Source organism: Peromyscus leucopus, chromosome 1 (assembly GCF_004664715.2).
Source record: "Peromyscus leucopus breed LL Stock chromosome 1, UCI_PerLeu_2.1, whole genome shotgun sequence".
Lineage (NCBI taxonomy): Eukaryota > Metazoa > Chordata > Mammalia > Rodentia > Cricetidae > Peromyscus > Peromyscus leucopus.
The window spans coordinates 70,809,741-70,826,574 of record NC_051063.1 but is presented as its reverse complement, the minus strand read 5'-3'; the positions used below and the strand labels follow the sequence as shown (position 1 = coordinate 70,826,574).

The 16,834-nt window shown below is 47.1% G+C and overlaps 1 protein-coding gene across 5 annotated transcripts in view; it reads right to left on the bottom strand.

The window, feature by feature from the left end:
* Dhx32 (DEAH-box helicase 32 (putative)) overlaps positions 1–16,834 on the bottom strand; it is a 67,265-nt gene that overhangs the window by 6,309 nt on the left and 44,122 nt on the right. For all 5 annotated transcript variants that reach the window (XM_037209655.1, XM_028868773.2, XM_028868792.2 and 2 more), the window contains exons 5-7: positions 13,141–13,386; positions 11,283–11,382; positions 11,032–11,190 (exon numbers count right to left, since the gene is read on the bottom strand). In XM_037209655.1, the coding sequence (XP_037065550.1) occupies positions 11,032–11,190; positions 11,283–11,382; positions 13,141–13,386 (505 nt within the window). The remainder of the gene's footprint in view (positions 1–11,031; positions 11,191–11,282; positions 11,383–13,140; positions 13,387–16,834) is intronic.

The following is a 16,834-nucleotide window of genomic DNA, read 5'->3' as shown; positions in this document are numbered from 1 at the left end:
ACTCCTGCTGCACCACCTAAAACCAAAGGCCTTGAGAGAGCCGCAGGCCAGCTTTCATCGGTCTCGGGCCTGAGATGTACAAAGTGTGTGGGAGACGGCACCCATAGGCCTAACCCAAGAAGCAACTGGACCTGCCTGTGCCTGAGGTTTTAAGTGACTGACGGGAAAAAATGACTTATTTGCTATTTATAATTTGAACTCTGCAGCCTAGTCACAAGCTCTGGTCTGATTGGATTCCCATTGTGGTCAGGAAGCCAGGAAAGCTTTTAGAAACCACGAATGTGGTCTGGGATACACCAATGCTGTCATTGCAGCCTTGCTGGGGGAGAGCAGAGCAGCTGAGTCAAGAGAGCAGAAACAGAGAGGGTGGTGCGGAGCCATCACAGGGAGCTCTGTTGAGAGTGACACCCCCCTCAGGGAGACAGTGAAGCCACCTATTGTTTCTGGGTTTCTTTTCCCCAATCAAAATCTAATACTAAGCAGAAAGGCCTTCTCTTTATCCCTGGGGACTTAGGGCCTGACCACTCTGGTGAACACAGAACCTTGAGAGGTTGCAGTACCAGGAAGGAAACCACAGGCTACTTAGAAAAGTAGTCCAAGACTTCCATCAGAGAGCTGTGGGTCCTCAAAGGGACCGCTGATGTGCCGCAGAAGCTGCAGGCAGCAGCTGCAGGCAGGAGCCTGGGGGATGCATAAACAGCAAGGAGCCCGGAACACTGGTCTCATCAGGGAGCACCTCAGAGACAGCAAAGCTGCCGTGTGATGAGGCCCCAGGACAACTGCCCACGAGCCTACGGCTCGACAGACAGGCTCTGTTCCGAAGGAGCACCGATTACTCAGTTTTGTGTCCTGAAGTTGAGTTGGCTGCACACAGAGTTAACAGTAGGACAGAAATGACTTCAGGACTATACTCCTGGGCCTCATGCAGAAGCTTTTCTCGTGCATTTATCATAAAGGAGGAACGGGTTAATGATAATAATGGATGGCGTAAGTGAGGAGCTCTCACACCGAACCCGCTTGCTAATACTACGTTCTAAGACACCCCCCCCCCCCCCAGTGCTGTCCATAAAACTACGGTTAAGAGTAGAATGGCCTAGATGAGGGTTTTTCAATGGCAGTGTGCCCTGAATGCAAATTACGGCAGGCAGTAAATGAATGGGACCAGAGCAAGGCCTCCTCATAGCCATGCAGAACAAGACTGCTTTATCCTGAAGGCAACTTCAAGAGGAGCAAAACAGCCTTCCTATTAGACATTTTTGTCAACGACAGCGCTGCTTTCTGTAGAATGTCACTGCAAGCTCACAGGCTTCCCTTATCGTGGTTCCTCAAGGTTACCTGAACGGCGATAGTCACATATCCTCACTGTTCCATGCATTCATTCGATCCAGAAGGAACTCCAAACCAACCCACACATGTGCCTGCCTTTTCCTCCCACCAAGCAGCAGGGCAGGTCTGGACAGGTAGCTGGCGATTGGTAACAAGGCTCAAGTCCCTCTGTGGAGAGGAGCTGACTGAGCAACGGCACCAGTTATGTGAGGAGTCCAGGGTTAGGCTATGACAGCCTCACACAGTCGGTGTCCTCTGCTCTTCCAATCCATGCCCAAACACATCTATGAGAGATGGAAGGAATCCTAAGCTGGCCTCATTCTCTTGTGGGACATCTGTCCCATACTCGAGTGCTTGGGGTGAGTGTCAGGGATGGGGGTGTCTCTTTCAATCAGGGCTTCTTTGCCACAACGATTTCTGCTTACTTTTGGCCTCGCTTGCTGAAATAAGTCAGAAACAATTTCCTCTCAAGCTAGCTGATATTATACAAGTTCATGTCACTATATTTATTTATATTCTCCCAAGGGCAAAAGTTTTCAAACACAGTTACCCCTGGGAATGTTAGCAGAACTCCATGGCTCTTCTTGTCTGGGATGGGTAAGTACTTCCAGGTACATAACAAGACAGGAAGTCTCTTGGTAAGCAAGTCTCAAAGCCAGTCAGGCTTTCTCCTTCAGCCATGCTCTTCGGCCTGTCTTACCAGCAAGGGTGAAAGATGAGATCTGTCACCTGAGATGGGAAGGGTCTGAGAGGGAAACTCCCCAACCACCAGCAGGGCACCAGGAGAAGTCACGCTATGAGCCTGGCTTTCAGATGATGGCCGTGTCCAGACTTTCAGAAGCTCAAAGCTAAGGGTGACAGCTCAAATGAGCTCTTGCTGGGTCCGGAGACCTCCCACATACCAGCTCAGCTCCCACCTGGGACACAGAAGAAAGAGTAGGTGGGCCACAGACAGCCATGGGCCCCCTCAGGCCTTCTTTCCTAGCAAGCCACATCAGCACCCATCCCAGGTAGGTCTCAGAGAGGACCAAGCAGATGAGAGAGAACTGAGTTCATCTCCACACAAGGCTGTGCCTGCTCACACTATGCTAGGGAAGACTGCTGGCCTTCCTCAAGACACATCTGTCAGTCTGTTCCTCAGGATAAGGCATTGTGAGTGTTAGCTTTTTTTTGTTGTTGTTGTTGGTTTTTTTTTGTTTTTTGTTTTTCGAGACAGGGTTTCTCTGTGTAGCTTTGCGCCTTTCCTGGAGCTCACTTGGTAGCCCAGGCTGGCCTCGAACTCACAGAGATCTGCCTGGCTCTGCCTCCCGAGTGCTGGGATTAAAGGCGTGCGCCACCACCGCCCCGCGAGTGTTAGCTTTTACCAAACAACAGCCCTGACAACAACCCTGACAGATGTTCTGAGGACTTCAGTTTCTTCGCATTGTAACTAGAAGTCTTCCCCACCTTACAGCACCTGGGACCGATCTTCAGACAAATAAGGCTTATCACTGTAATACGATGGCAAAGCATTGGCTATACCAAAAACACCTGGGGGAAAAAAAACAGGCCAAAAAAAAAAATGCATGAAAGCTGAGAAAATGGCTCAGAGCTTAAGAGCACTGGCTGCTCTTCCAGAGGACCCTGGTTCGATTCCCAACACCCACAAAGCAGCTCACAACCATCTGTAACTAATTCCAAGGGATCCGATATCCTCTTCTGGTCTCCAAGGGCACTGCCCATGTGGTGCACACACCTCCATGCGGGCAAAACCCCCAGACACATAAAAATAAGAATTTAAAAATGGCTGCCCAGGGAGCCCATGTGCACAAGGGCTCTCTTTGCTGTCGCCTGTCTTCTCATGATGCTGATGCTCACCATCCATTCCCTTAGTCCATCTTTAGTGTCTTGTGCTGCTGGCACTTGCAAGGTCCTCAGGCAGGTGCGCACTTGGGGGTAGTCCCAGTGCTGGTCCCTGGGGTGGGGGAGAGCTCATTGCAGGCACAGACGTAAACCTGGACTCACACTGTTTCTAACAGTCCAGCAATGAGAGACACGGCTTTGCATTACTGACCATCCACTTGCCCCCACTAACCCAGGCACAGCGATGGCTCAGGGTGGGCTCCTCCTCACACTGAGCCAGACTCCCTTCCTTGGGAGTTTTACACTCCACACCGAGATCAACGGGGGCCTTTCAGGGCTGAGCACACATATCATGGAGCTCAGGCAGAGCGCTGCCGTGCAGATGGGAGAAAGGAGGCAAGGAGGGGAGGTGTGTGCATGGAGAACCAAGAGACACAGAGATGAGAACCAAGCACCCATGTGTTCCTAAGACACATCTTGGATTTCAAGAGACACCTCATTTCCTTATTCAGAATCCAGGTCTGCTTTGCCAGTTTGAGCTGGATCACTGGCTCTTCCACACAGAACTGTAATCCACACACTACAACACCATGTGTTTTGTAACAAGGAGTCATCTAAAATGCCACTGGAGCTTAGAAAAGGTGGGGACAAAATCAGCCCAGGAGGAAAAAAAGATGGATTCTTGCACAGCTCAGTCTGTGTGCCAGGCACCTACAGCAATCACATACACTGCTTGGGAGGGGTAAGAGCAAGTCAATGTCTGTTACCTATTTCAGGTCTGGGCCTCACCTGATATGTTGGGGGGGGCGAGGGGCAGTTGAAGAATCAAGAGATGTGCTGGTTTTGATCATGTGCACTCTAGAAGCTTTGGGATTTGGGGATGGGATTAAGAGCTTGGCTCTGATGGCAGGAGGGAACAGCATCTATGATAGTATCATAGGCCACATTCCTAGCACCTGGTGTTTGCAGGACCCTTTTTACAAGATCCACAGCACTTTCCCATATGAATTTCTCATGTCTTGCCAAAGCGGAGTGGCCAGCCAGCTTGTTCCTTAAGTGTATAATGAGGATGTGGTGCTGGGCCTCCAACTGCAACATCTTGATGGAGTCATCATGCTCCGCCAGCACAGCTGACATGACTCCAGAAGGCCAAGGCCAGTGGTCTTACTCTTATCTAGAAGGCCAACTCGGGGACACTGTGGTGACATCTCCTAATCACTGTGACTCGTTATCTGCTTGCACACCCATGGAAATTGCCTTCTGCGGTCCAGGGCAGGTAGCCTTGGGTTTTGGAGCTCAGTTAGTTCTTCAGACCTGCAATACTAAGCATTTACTGAAGCCCAGTCACTTTTCTGACTTACCCCTGGAGCAGCTACTTTGATTTCTGTTATATTAAAGCTATTTCCATTCTGTGTCTTTAATGTCTCTCCCCGTTACATTTTCACTATCTGTAAAATGACTTTCACAATGTTTCCAAGGTGTCCCAATGGATTTCGTCTTGAGAACTGTTTTTGGCATATTCCTCTCTGTGTATACACACAGACACACAGACACACAGACACACCCCCCTTTCTGAATATGGTGATAAATTCTGTGTGTCCTTTGCACATTCAGTAGTGTCTGTGCAGCACCTAGCAGTGAGGCCGGAGGATGGCCAATGGGGAAAATGCTTGCAGCACAAGTCTGAGGGTCTGAACTCCACCCCAGGAACCCACATGGTGGAGAGAATTGATGCCTGCAAGTTGTCCTCTGACCTCTACAACTAAATGTAATAAAAATGAATAACAACAATGTCCTGGCTGTGGCCTTTACAGGTACAGTGGTTGAACAATTTCTTAGCTCTGGGTTGTTCTGGAGGCAATGTGCAGCATGCATCCTGCCTGCGAAAAGGAGCCCCTCCCTGTCCAGAGCTCCAGGTGCAGCCGGGGATCACCCAGCCAAGCGAGCAGCTGGCTTTCTCTCACTCTCCTGAGAACAGACTGTGGCACTTTAAGACCAATCTGTTTCAAAGGAGAATCTCTAGTTTACAGCGCTTTACAGACTTGCAGGCATCCTTACAAACATCTCTGGGTGTGTGACTTTGATGTCAGAAGATCCAGGTTCACTGACTCAGGAATCGTCTAGCAAAAAATGTGTACCCCAGCCCTGAGGGGGCCACTGCAGAGCCGGATCCCCCTTTCCAAGTGGCCTCTGCAGCCAGGAGTCCAGCCCTTGTCTGTACTTGGTGTTTCCTTCAGGCCCTTCTCATGTCCTTTATGCCAAGCTGGAAGTTCAGGTTGAATAGGGTTCATTTTTCTTTTCTTTTCTTTTTTATTTTGAGACAGGGTTTCATGTAGCCCAGGCTGGCCTGGAAATCCACACACAGGACGACCTTGAACATACAATTCTCCTACCTCCACTTCTACTTCATGAATGCTGTGATTATAGACACGGACCATCAAGTGTGGCTCTCATTTTTCTTTTCGTAATCCCAGAAATTCTGGCCATATCCACACCAGTTTTATCTGCTACCAGTAAAACAAGTTTTGGATACGAGCATAGAGAAGACATTTGGCATAGTCTGAGACATTTTGCCTGGTTTCTCTCCAAATCCCTAAGTACCTTTGCCTTCCAAGGACAATAACAGTCTCAGCCATCTGTTTCTGCTGAGGCACTCAGCTGGTCCTCAGCTTCCTGACCCAGATCAACAGTGGCTGTGACACTTTCATGGAGGTCTATCCCCAGGCAGCCAAGGAAGGGGGAAAAAAAGCCTTGATTTAGTTTTTCAAAAGAGAGGTCCATGCCGAGGGAACTCACTTAACTGCCGGTAACCTAGTCATGCCAAGTCCATTTCTACACGGTTCACAGATCCTGAAAAGGGCAGAGAGTGTGCTGCGCTCATACATTTCAATTATAAGTTCTTTTTCTTCTTCTTCTCCCCCCCCCCAATGATGAGCCAGAGTTTAACCACAACTACATTTCCTCAAGCACAGCAGAAAACAGTTGTGTGTGTATTGTCAGAAGCCAAAAATAAATGAGTTTGACTCCTTTGTTCCCAGTTATCAGCTTGAAGCCTCATAAAGTAAGTAGCAACCGGGAGCCGGGGTCCCAGCACACAGAGAGAGTGGGGGTCCCGGCACACAGAGAGACGGGGGTCCTGGCACACAGAGAGAGGGGGGTCCCGGCACACAGAGAGCGGGGGTCCCGGCACACAGAGAGACAGGGGTCCCGGCACACAGAGAGAGCAGTCTACAGTCCAGCCTCCTGTTTCCTTTCAGGTATCTCTGACATCTGATTTCTTCAGAACCCTCTAGCAAGCCTGCTTTTTCTTCTCCCCTCACATCTAGTTCACCAACCACCCCCTCTCCTGAGCAGGAAGATGGTGAGGGTGCCAACACATGAACAGTAGAGCTGGATGGGCAATGTTTACGGGTGAAATGCACGTGGGGTTGGTGCTGTTGTTAGTGGTAGGCTAGTTGCCCATCATGCAGTCTCTAGGTCCATCCCTCCCATCATGAAAAAAGAAAGTCAGGTCTCGGATGTGGCTCAGTGGTACGACACTCTCGGAGCATGCGCTGGCTGGCTCTTGCTTCAATCTCTAGCAACACCAAAATGTAAAAACAATAAAAGGGTGGAAAAAAAAAACTGTGGAGGAGCACTTCTGGGAGGATTCCTGTAGCAGATCCATCTGTGGCAAAAGCCAACCTATCTCAAGTTCAGAGGCCATCCGGTAGAGAGAAGGAAGGCTGATGATACTCTCAGCCCTAGATGTCATCCTCAGGGCCAGGACAAGGTGAAGGACAGCACACGGACAAGTCTGGGTTACACAGCTCCCACTTTAAACACTCCTTCTACCTTGATGGCCTCGTGCTGACTTCCCTGGCTTACAAAATGTGACAAAGGTCACGGACATCACAGGCAGATTGCCACTTACTTCTAGGGTAAGCATGATGGGAAATTTTAACCACTGGCCAAAAGAGTAGAAGAAATGCTGTTTTCACAAAGATATAAGCAAAAACTAAGAGCGACCAATACTTTTTAAGTTGGAGACCTTTATACGATGATCCGGGCATTTGCCTGCTTTGTGGAAGCTAAGCTTCAAGTCACAGAACAAAGCAGGTTGGAGAAGCAGGACCCTGCTCTGACAGTCTAGTGTCTCCCTGGCCATGGGGCTGGGTCCCCATCGGCTTCAGGAGCATGATGGGTGAGGAAATGGGGAAGGCCCCTGGCTGTGCTCCTCGACTCATTATTATTTATAGGCACCTGCTGCCCATGCTTGGCAAGGAGCACTGGGCAAAGAGCACCAGGGACAAAGGGAAAACTTTCAGTAGGACTTTCAGTAGGACAAGGCAGGACAGTCAGACCCCGGCCACTGTCAGGGCAGACACCTGCCCCATTTCTGTAAGTTGCCTTGTTATCTAGTGACTTGGTTTCTTATCTGTAAAGTGGAGCAAATAATAGCATCCAGTCACTGGGCTATTGTCACAAATGATTTAACACACCAGTAAACACATATAAACGACTGAGAACGGGTGGGGGTTTAAACAGATATGGTATGCAGACGGTAGCTGCTGGCAGACCTTCCTCACCAGCTGCTTGTGGACATGTACAGCTTAGCTGGGCTTAGCCAAATGGTGGTGATGCTCGCCTTTAACCCCAGCACTCTGGAGGCAGAAGCAGGCTATTCTCTGAGCTTGAGGCCAACCTGGTCTACAGAGTGAGTTCAAGGTCAGCCTGGTCTACAAAGCAAGTTCCAGGACAGCCAGGGTTATACAGAGAAACAGTGTCTTGAAAAACCAAAAAGAAAGAAAAAAAGGTTAAGACATGTACAGCTGCTCCCACCTCCCAAACACTAGAGGGATTTAACCTCAGCCTGCCACACAGAGGATATAAGTCAACTGAGGGCACAGAGAAAGCCACAAGCTGGTTTCCTTTTGAGCATGTAACACCGATCTTCTTTGGGCATGGTGGCTGTCGCTCTGGTAGCGGCTGCGTGGCCTGTGTTTCACTGGCCTTTCCCTCAGCGTTTCAGTAGCTCTGGGGACAAGAAGAAATCCAAGGCCAGTAGACGGGGTAGACCCCTGGAGGAAACTGATCAGGTTAGGATCAGTCTTGCTCAGGAAACTTACCTCTCTTGTATGTTTGCCCTAATTGCAAAGAAGTAGAATCTGAGTGGACTTTCCCCAGGTGCTGATATAATTAATGAGGAGGCCACCAAGCCACTTTAGGAATGTATCTTCTACCTTCTGTTCATCTTGTCCTTACATACCAGTGCTCTACTGTCCCTCCCTGAATTTATTCCTGATAATACAGAATTAACTTCACTATTTATACAATTACAGGAAATCATCAGAAATAGGAAAAATCTTATATATATAACACACATCAGATCCCATACGAGTCTGCCAGGTCTTCTACGGCAAGGTGATGATGAGATTGATCAGTTATTAATCGGTAATGTTCTAGAAGGCTCAGAATTTCCTAAGAAACACCATATAAATAGCAAAGGTTTGAAGAAGGACTTTTCCATCACTTGGCAATAAGCCAAGAAAATTGTACCTATTAGAAGTTATGCCCATCATATACAAATTAAGACTGACAATGCCCCAGCATATGTCTCAAATAAAATGAGACAGTTTTTTGCTTATTATAATATAAAGCATATTATAGGTATACCACACAATCCCACAGGCCAAGCAGTCATAGAAAGATCTAATTGAACTTTAAAGGATATGCTAAATAAACAGAAAGAGGTAACAATGACCCCTAGAAATAGATTACATAACGCTCTATTAACTTTGAATTTGCTCAATGCTGATGAGAAAAGAACAAGAGCTGCAGAGAGACATTGGACAACAGAACCAGAGTCCAGAGATCATCAAGTAAGAAACTGTAACAGCTAAAAGGTATTTACACCCCCAGATTCAAAAGCGTCTAGGCTCTACAAAAACAGACTTTAATATAAACATCTATTGCTGTGAAATGCTTTTAACAATTGATCACCTGTCTCCTGGATGCCAAACTAGTAAAGGAAACAGGTGCCTTAAATAATCTGTCTCTGATAAAGCTTAACATGTTCCAATCTCTCTGTCTCTCCCATTAACACTAACCAATACAAGCAGAGTACTAAACACTACAATGGTCACCAATCTTCTCATGGCTGCTGCTTAACATGTTTCAAAACTTTTCCCAAGCTCCAGAAAGCAGCTTAAATCCATCTGGACAGGTCAGATCTACTTCAGGCCTTTTCTGTCTCACCAGCATCCTGTCAGACACAAAAGCAGCCAGAGTGCCAAGCCAAGAGGGATGCACGTCTCCAGGGCAACGGACAGCAGACAGCCCATCATCCAACAACACCTGCCTACCTCGGAAGATCCCCCCTTCCCTATTCCCCCAAGAGCCAACTGACGCCCTCCAAGTCAGCTGGAAGTAGTTTTTCCTGCGAGAAACGACGCCCCTATTCCTATCTACTTGCTTTTTTATAATAAGCAAAAGTCTGGAATGTAAGGATTCTGTATATGTGCAGCTCAGTGGTCTTTCCTGGCGCCTTATTATGTCATCAGCGGGCGACTGTACCCCAGTCTAAAAGCCACCCCCACGCGTTCTCTCATTCTCTCGGTCTCTGTCTATCTGTCTCTCTCCACGCTCTCTCTCTCTCTGCGTCTCTCTCTGCTCTCAGTCTCTCTCTGCGCCTCTCTCTCTGTCCTATCTCCTCTTCTCTCTAATAAAGCACATTCTAACTCTGGTAACCATGGCTCGTGACTCTTCCGCTGCTGACCAGCACTGCCGCAGCATCCAATGCCAACCAAACCAGCGCTGAGGGGGAACCACGTTCCAGAATCTATATCAATTCTGTTCTGTACAGTGAGTTTTTCCCTTTAATAAGTCCTTTGCCCCTTAAACAGACTCTGTGGATTTCTCGTTATAACTCCCTATATCTGCTGCTCTTATTAGTCCTTCTGACTCCACTGTGCAAAAGATAAGATAGTCTCTGGGCTGGGAAAAGGCTCAGTGGGTAAAATGTTTGCTGCACAAGAATGAGGACCTGAATTCGGATCCCCAGCACCCACATAAACAGCCAGGCTCGTGGGGCACATCTACAGTCTCAGGACCTGGTGGAAGAGGCAGAGCTAGGAGAATCCCAGGGACTTGCTCACTGGCCAGCTAGTTTAGCCACTCAGTGAGCCTCAGGTTCAATGACAGACCCTGTCTCAAAAATGAAGGCAAAGAGTGATACAGGAAAATACCAGATGCTGAGCGTTGGCCCTTGTGCTGGCGAGTCTTTATGTCAACTTGACACAAGCTAGAGTTATCTGAGAGGAGGCAACCTGAATTAAGAAAATGCCTCCACAAGATCGGATTTTAGCCTGGCCAGTAAGGCATTTTCTTCATTAGCGATTGATGGGGGAAGGTCCAGCCCATTGGGGTACCTTCCCTGGGCTGGTGGTCCTGGGTTCTATAAGAAAGCAGGCTGAGCAAGCCAGTAAGCGGCACCCCTTATGGCCTCTGCATCAGCTCCTGCCTCCAGGTCCCTGCCCTGTTTGAGTTCCTGTCCTGACTTCCTTCAGTGATGAACAGCAATCTGGAAGTGTAAGCCAGATAAACCCTTTCCTCCCCCATCTTGCTTTTGATCATGGTGTTTCAGCACAACAAAAGTAACCTTAGCCGGGACAGCCCTCACCGCATACCACATGCACCCACACACACGGTTTTTGTGCCTTTAGGTTTTCTTCAGAGAATTTCTACCTGTGATGGTGAGGTGTCAGCACTGACCAAACCCCATGCTGACTGACACTGGCTTACACTGACAGGTGCCACGTGCCCCTGGGTGCCACGAAAGGAAGAAGTGGCAGAAATAAGAAGAAAACCTGAGGGTGAAGCTACCTGGCCTGTTCATGAAGTCGCAGCGGCCCAAGCCAGCGATGTCCACCCTCTTCATGAAGAGCACCATGCTGGTCAGGTTGGCTTCCTGCATTTCTGCGGGCTTCAGCGGCCTCATGTCTTTGGAGGCAAATTCTTCAGTGTACAGACAGAAAAGTTTTCCTGGAAGAAGACAAGGGAAATGGCTTCAGTACTGCTGTGGCATCCATCCGTGAAGAACTTCCCACTGCTGGCTACTGTGCCTACCACACTACCTGAGGGAGAAGACCCGAGAAGCTGCTTGCGGGTCTCTGCTTGGCTTTGGCTGATGGGCTGCAGGACAAGGGAGTTGGCTCTGATTCGGGGGTTGTATACCTTTAACAGAAAGAAACACGGCACGTTAGCTCCTGGACACTCAGGCGCGGTCACCCGCCTCTCTCCAAGGTGACAGCCCTGCAGCATGCCACCACAGAGAAGCTGTCAGGCTCTCTTCCTTTGTTTGGTGGCTACACACACCATGAGATGGAAACTGCAAGGGCCTTGGCAAAGGGATCTAAAGCTGCCAGCTTCCACGGTACCTCTGGAACTATGGGACCTCAGTATCCCCTGCCCCAGTACTGAACTGCCAGTTCCAGGGCCTCAGGCTAGTGTGTGGGGACATCCTTCCCCCAAATGCCACATGAAAGAAAGGGTTTCCACTCAACCGGCCTGCCATACTTTTACCTCAGTGGGCCCACGTGTATGGCACATGCTGGGATTTTCTGGGTCGTGTACCTACTGCAAATGCCATACAGAACTAATGGCTTACTCTGGCGTGTGGCTTAGAAGGGCAAGTGACAGCCTGTTCACTAGGAATGATGAAGTAACCGAAGACCGACTCTAATAAGCCAGCTGTGGCCGTGTGCAACTAAGACCCTAGCACTCGGAGGCTGAGACAGAGAATCTGAAGTTCAAGGTCAGCCAGGCTACATGGCAAGACCCTGGCTCAAAAGAGACTACCTCCAACTTGTTTCAAGGGAACCTTCATAACCACTGGACACCATGGTGTCACAGTGAAACAAGGACATTCAGGAAGTGCAGCGTTTCCTCAAGGGATAAAGTCTGGTAGTTTTCTCTCAGTCTCAAAAGCTTTTTTTTTTTTTTTTTTTTTTTTTTAGTTCCAGTAGTTTTAGAGTTTAAGAAACTATATCTTCATTTTTTTTATTTAAAGGGAATGACAAAAAATATTTTGTATGAGGTTATTTCATTTATAATTTATTTATCTTTAAATTATTTTATTTATTTATTTCATTTTTTTTGAAACAGGGTTTCTCTGTATAGCCCTGACTGTTCTGGAACTCACTCTTGAACTCAAAGAGATCTGTCTGCCTCGGCCTCCTGAGTGCTGGGAATAAAAGCATGCACCACCACCTGGCTTTAATAATTTATTTTCCTTTTTTCGTTTGTTTTTGCTTTTTTTTTAGGCAAGGTTTCTCTGTGTAACAGCCCTGGCTGTCCTGGAACTCACAGAGAACTGACCGCCTCTGCCTCCCAAGTGCTGGGACTAAAGGTGTGTGCCACCACCACCATGCCTGGCAATAATTTATTTTCTAGAGAATTTAGATTTAAAAAATTTTGTTCAATTATCCAGTATTTGCAAAAGTTAGTCAATCACTTGAAACTAATTTCCCTGAAGTAATATGCTAATTATGCTAATAAACAGATAACCAGACATGATGTACCAGAGAAGCTTCAGAAGCCAGAATAACATACTGTGCTAGTAGTTTACCTAAAACACAAGGTTGGGGTACTGGGAGGCCCGGGTTGAATCCCCAGTTAAAGGGAAGAAGGGAAGGAAGGATGGGAGGAAAGTGATGGGCAGTCAGGTAGGCAGGAACCAACACCTTTATGCTAACGTTAGGTCTTTCCTCAAAGCTCTGTATCTCAATTAATTTGCTTCCAGACTACCAATATGCTAATGAGATACAGCCAAGGCTTTAACTGCTGGCTGCAATCACTCTGTGCACATCTGACCAGATAAAGAAAGCCCTGGGTCACCGGGCACCCTCATTCTCTGGCCACTGGTGTGGCAGGGACCCAGCAAGTGGGTGCCGGTGATGGCTGGCCACCTCTAGACCCTAGGACAGAAATTACCTGTCTTCTTTCCACACCAACGTCGATAACAAATCTGACCGTGTGGCTCCAGATCAGAGATTCCCCGCAGCTGGTGGTCAGCACCACCCTTCTCTGATATACTTGGCATCTTTTCTCAGATTCATCCATTGGCCTGAACAGGTTGCATTTCTCTTTGGGATACAAAGGAATGACCACCAGCTCACCCAGGTCTGGGTTTAAGTTGGAACCTTCCTGACACACAATTTCATAGGTTTTTTCAATATCCTACAGTGAAAAAATAAACATCCATGAGAACAAAGAATAATATTTCAGTACAGAAATATCCCAGAATTCAGTAATGTTTTAGGTAATAATGCAAATAGGGAAAGAAACATTTATGCTGTTGCCTTAAATGAAGAAAGGGGACATAATCTTTCTTTGGGCAAGTTAAATGTGATTTCTACACAGTTTCATTGCTTGTAGTTCAGAATGGTTTTCCTCTCAGGAAATGTCCTACCTGCCTCTATGCCTTCATTCTACTATTTTCCCAGCTTGATGCCATTTCTCAGACACATTAACATGAGTAGAAAAATCAAATTCATCCTCACATCAGTGGTGAGGGATCACTGTTCTTCGAGCCAGCAGAACTAAACATTACTCAACATCATCTAGATTTTCTATAAAGGAAAGTGTACCAGCCAGGTGTGCAGGCTCATGCTTGTATTCCCACGGCTCAGTAGGCTGATGCAGGAGGATTGCTGTGAGGTCAAGTCCAGAGTGGACTACAGTGTGAAACTTCATCTCAAAAAACTAAAATAAAACATAAAGGGACATACAGAAGCACTATTGGGATCCTCACCTAGGTCACCTTAGAAATCATCTGACCCATATGTGGTTCAAAGTGGTGGCAGAAAAGCCGTAAGATGGGCAGGAAGCAGTCACCGACACCTTGCATTTGCAGGCATTTAGAACGGTCTGTTCAAATACACATCGAACATGTTGGGAAAGAATATAAACCACCTGCCGTGAAATTACTTACAAGCAAATGGGAGTGCCTGAAGGTCAAGTGTTTTAGTTTGCACATTTCTCAACTCCCAGCTAGTTTTTGAGAATAGATGTTACTTACTCTGAATCCTTTTATAGTTTTGGAATTTCCATCTTCTTTGTGTGTGTGTTTTGTTTGCTTTTTTCAATACAGGGTTCCTTTATGTAGCCTCTGCTATCCTGGAATGCACTCTGTAGACCAGGCTGGCCTAGAACTTGGAGAGATCCTCCTGTCTGCCTCCTATGTGCTGAGATTAGAGGTTTCATGCCCATGCTGGCCAAATTTGTCTTTTAAAGTGTAAAGGAAGACAGCAAACGGGAAGCTCACCTAGCTAATCAGAGTCATCAGAGCTCAAAGTTTCCTGTGACCTCTGCAGTTTTTCAGGCTCCAGTCCCTTCTCCCTCTCTCTAGACTCAAGGTGCCTTCCTTTCTACACCATTTGTAGAGTGGCTCCAGTCACCTTGGGGGAGGGAGGGGTCTGGAGGATAGATCTGCCTTAAAGAGGGGTCAGGCATCAGGGGCTCTGGGAGCTGGGGTGAGCTTCTCCCAGGAGGCCTGTTCTCACACTGCCCTCTCCACCACATATATGGCTTACCAGGACAAAATCTTTTCTTTTTAAACTAAGCAAACAGCACAAATGTTTACATCCTAAATAATGAAAAATGTGTTAACTAGAATAATAAGAGCAAAATATTTCTTGTGATGTTTGGGAGATCGCTCACTTTATTGATCACACACATTTTCTTAGGATAGCATCAGTGAGAACGCCCACATTCCACCCAGCTTCAGGCAGATGTCACTAGCTCTCAACAGAGAACACAGAAAAGAAAATTCAGCTCTGGAAGCCCACTTCAGAGCAATTTCTTACCAATATATACCTTCAAACAGCAGTGAATAATTATTCCCTCTTAGAATATTGTTGAAAAAATAATTTTGGTAACTAAGCTGGTTTTTGTTTTGTTTTGCTTTTTGAGACAGGGTCTCTGGCTGACCTGGAACTTATAGAAATCTGCCTGTTTCTAGTTGCTAATTTCTTTTTGTTGAATTTTGGACATATATGTGTGAGTGTGCACACGCGTGTGCGCACACACACACATATGCACACACACTTTTTTTGCTGGAGAAGAAATAAAGGAAATGTTCAGCAAGAAAAAGGCAGAGGTAATAGAAATGGATGCGATGTTATGTATAGTTCCCACTCCTCAAGCACAACTGACATATGGATTTGAGGCCATGATCTTCAAAAATTACAAAAGGCAATCCTGAAATATGCATCTGGTGCTTTAAGTCTACTGTCCCTTCATTTCCTTGAATACTTTTTTCTTTTTAGACAGGGTTTCTCTCTTTAGCCCTGGCTACCCTAGAACTTGCTATGTGAACCAGGCATGGAGATCCTGTCCCTGCTTCTCAAGTGCTGGGATTAAAGGCATGTTCCACCATGTTCAGCTCATTCGCTCAGTTCTTAATAGTTTGTAGGACTTCGCTGTGACCACTTGCAAAGCTATGGAGACCACAACATCCACTGAAAGGAAGTATCAAACATCTACCTAGGCTCTGAGACCAAAGAAGCCCTGTAGCCATGGAGACTGTTTCCCAGGAAGCCTGTCTGCTCGTCTTTAAGTGATCTGGTTGGACTACATAATATGAACTCAACTTGTATTTTGTACTTAATTTATTTCACATTTTGTTTTCAGATTAAAGGTGGCTGGGAGCAGTCAGGGTTGAGTCACAGGGAGGCCTGAGTATTACGGGGATCAGTTCACAGCAGGTGTGGAGCTGTGTCAGCAGAACATGTAACACACCTAACAAGAGTGTGCAACTGACTCGTAAAACCAAACTGTTAGTGGGAATGTCTGCAATTTGAATTCAATTTCTTAAAAAATGGCTCCCGGTCACCTACGTTTGTCTTACATGGCACTGAAGGACCACAGCAGGTTTTAATTGCATGTAGAAATCAAGAGGGTTTTGAGTTAGCAAGGGGGGGAGTAACAATCAGCAGCTCTGAGCAGGGATTTAAAAGTAAGAGCACTGAAGAGGAATGTCCAGCAGACCTACAACTGCGTACAGCTTGGAAGGTGGGAGACATGAAGGAGACTCAGACCTGGAGAGCTCAGGATGGAACTGGAGACAAGAGCAGGGCAGTGAGGACAGAGCAGCTGTTGTGTCCATGGACAAGGAGTCCAGCCCCGGCCAGGCCACTGCAGCAGCACCTCCCACTCTCCAGGCCCAGGAGGGTGAAAGCTCCCTGCAGCTTTCAGGGCCATCCCTTCCACGGTAGACGACGTCATGGATGGCGTTTCTCAATAGGAAGGCCACTCTCATGGCCTGTTACAGCTCACCAGTTTAAAGGTCACATGTCACTGACAGACAGGTTCCACTACATTTACAAGAATCAAGTAACTCTAAGATAACCTATCCCCCAAATCTGTTATGACCTTTAGTTTCCAAAGCATTCATTTAGGATGCTTTTTCTTTCTTTTTTCTTTTTTTTTTTTTTCTTTTTCTTTTTTTCTTTGTTGAGACACAGATGCCTGCCAAGGCTAGCTTCCACCTTCTGATTCTCTGATCTCACACTTCAGCCTGGTGGGAACTGTGACTACAGGCCTGCACTTGGCTCTGGTTTGAAATTTCTGATTGTAACCTCAGAGATGACTGTTTATCCTGTTGGTCCCCATGCCTTTTTCTGAC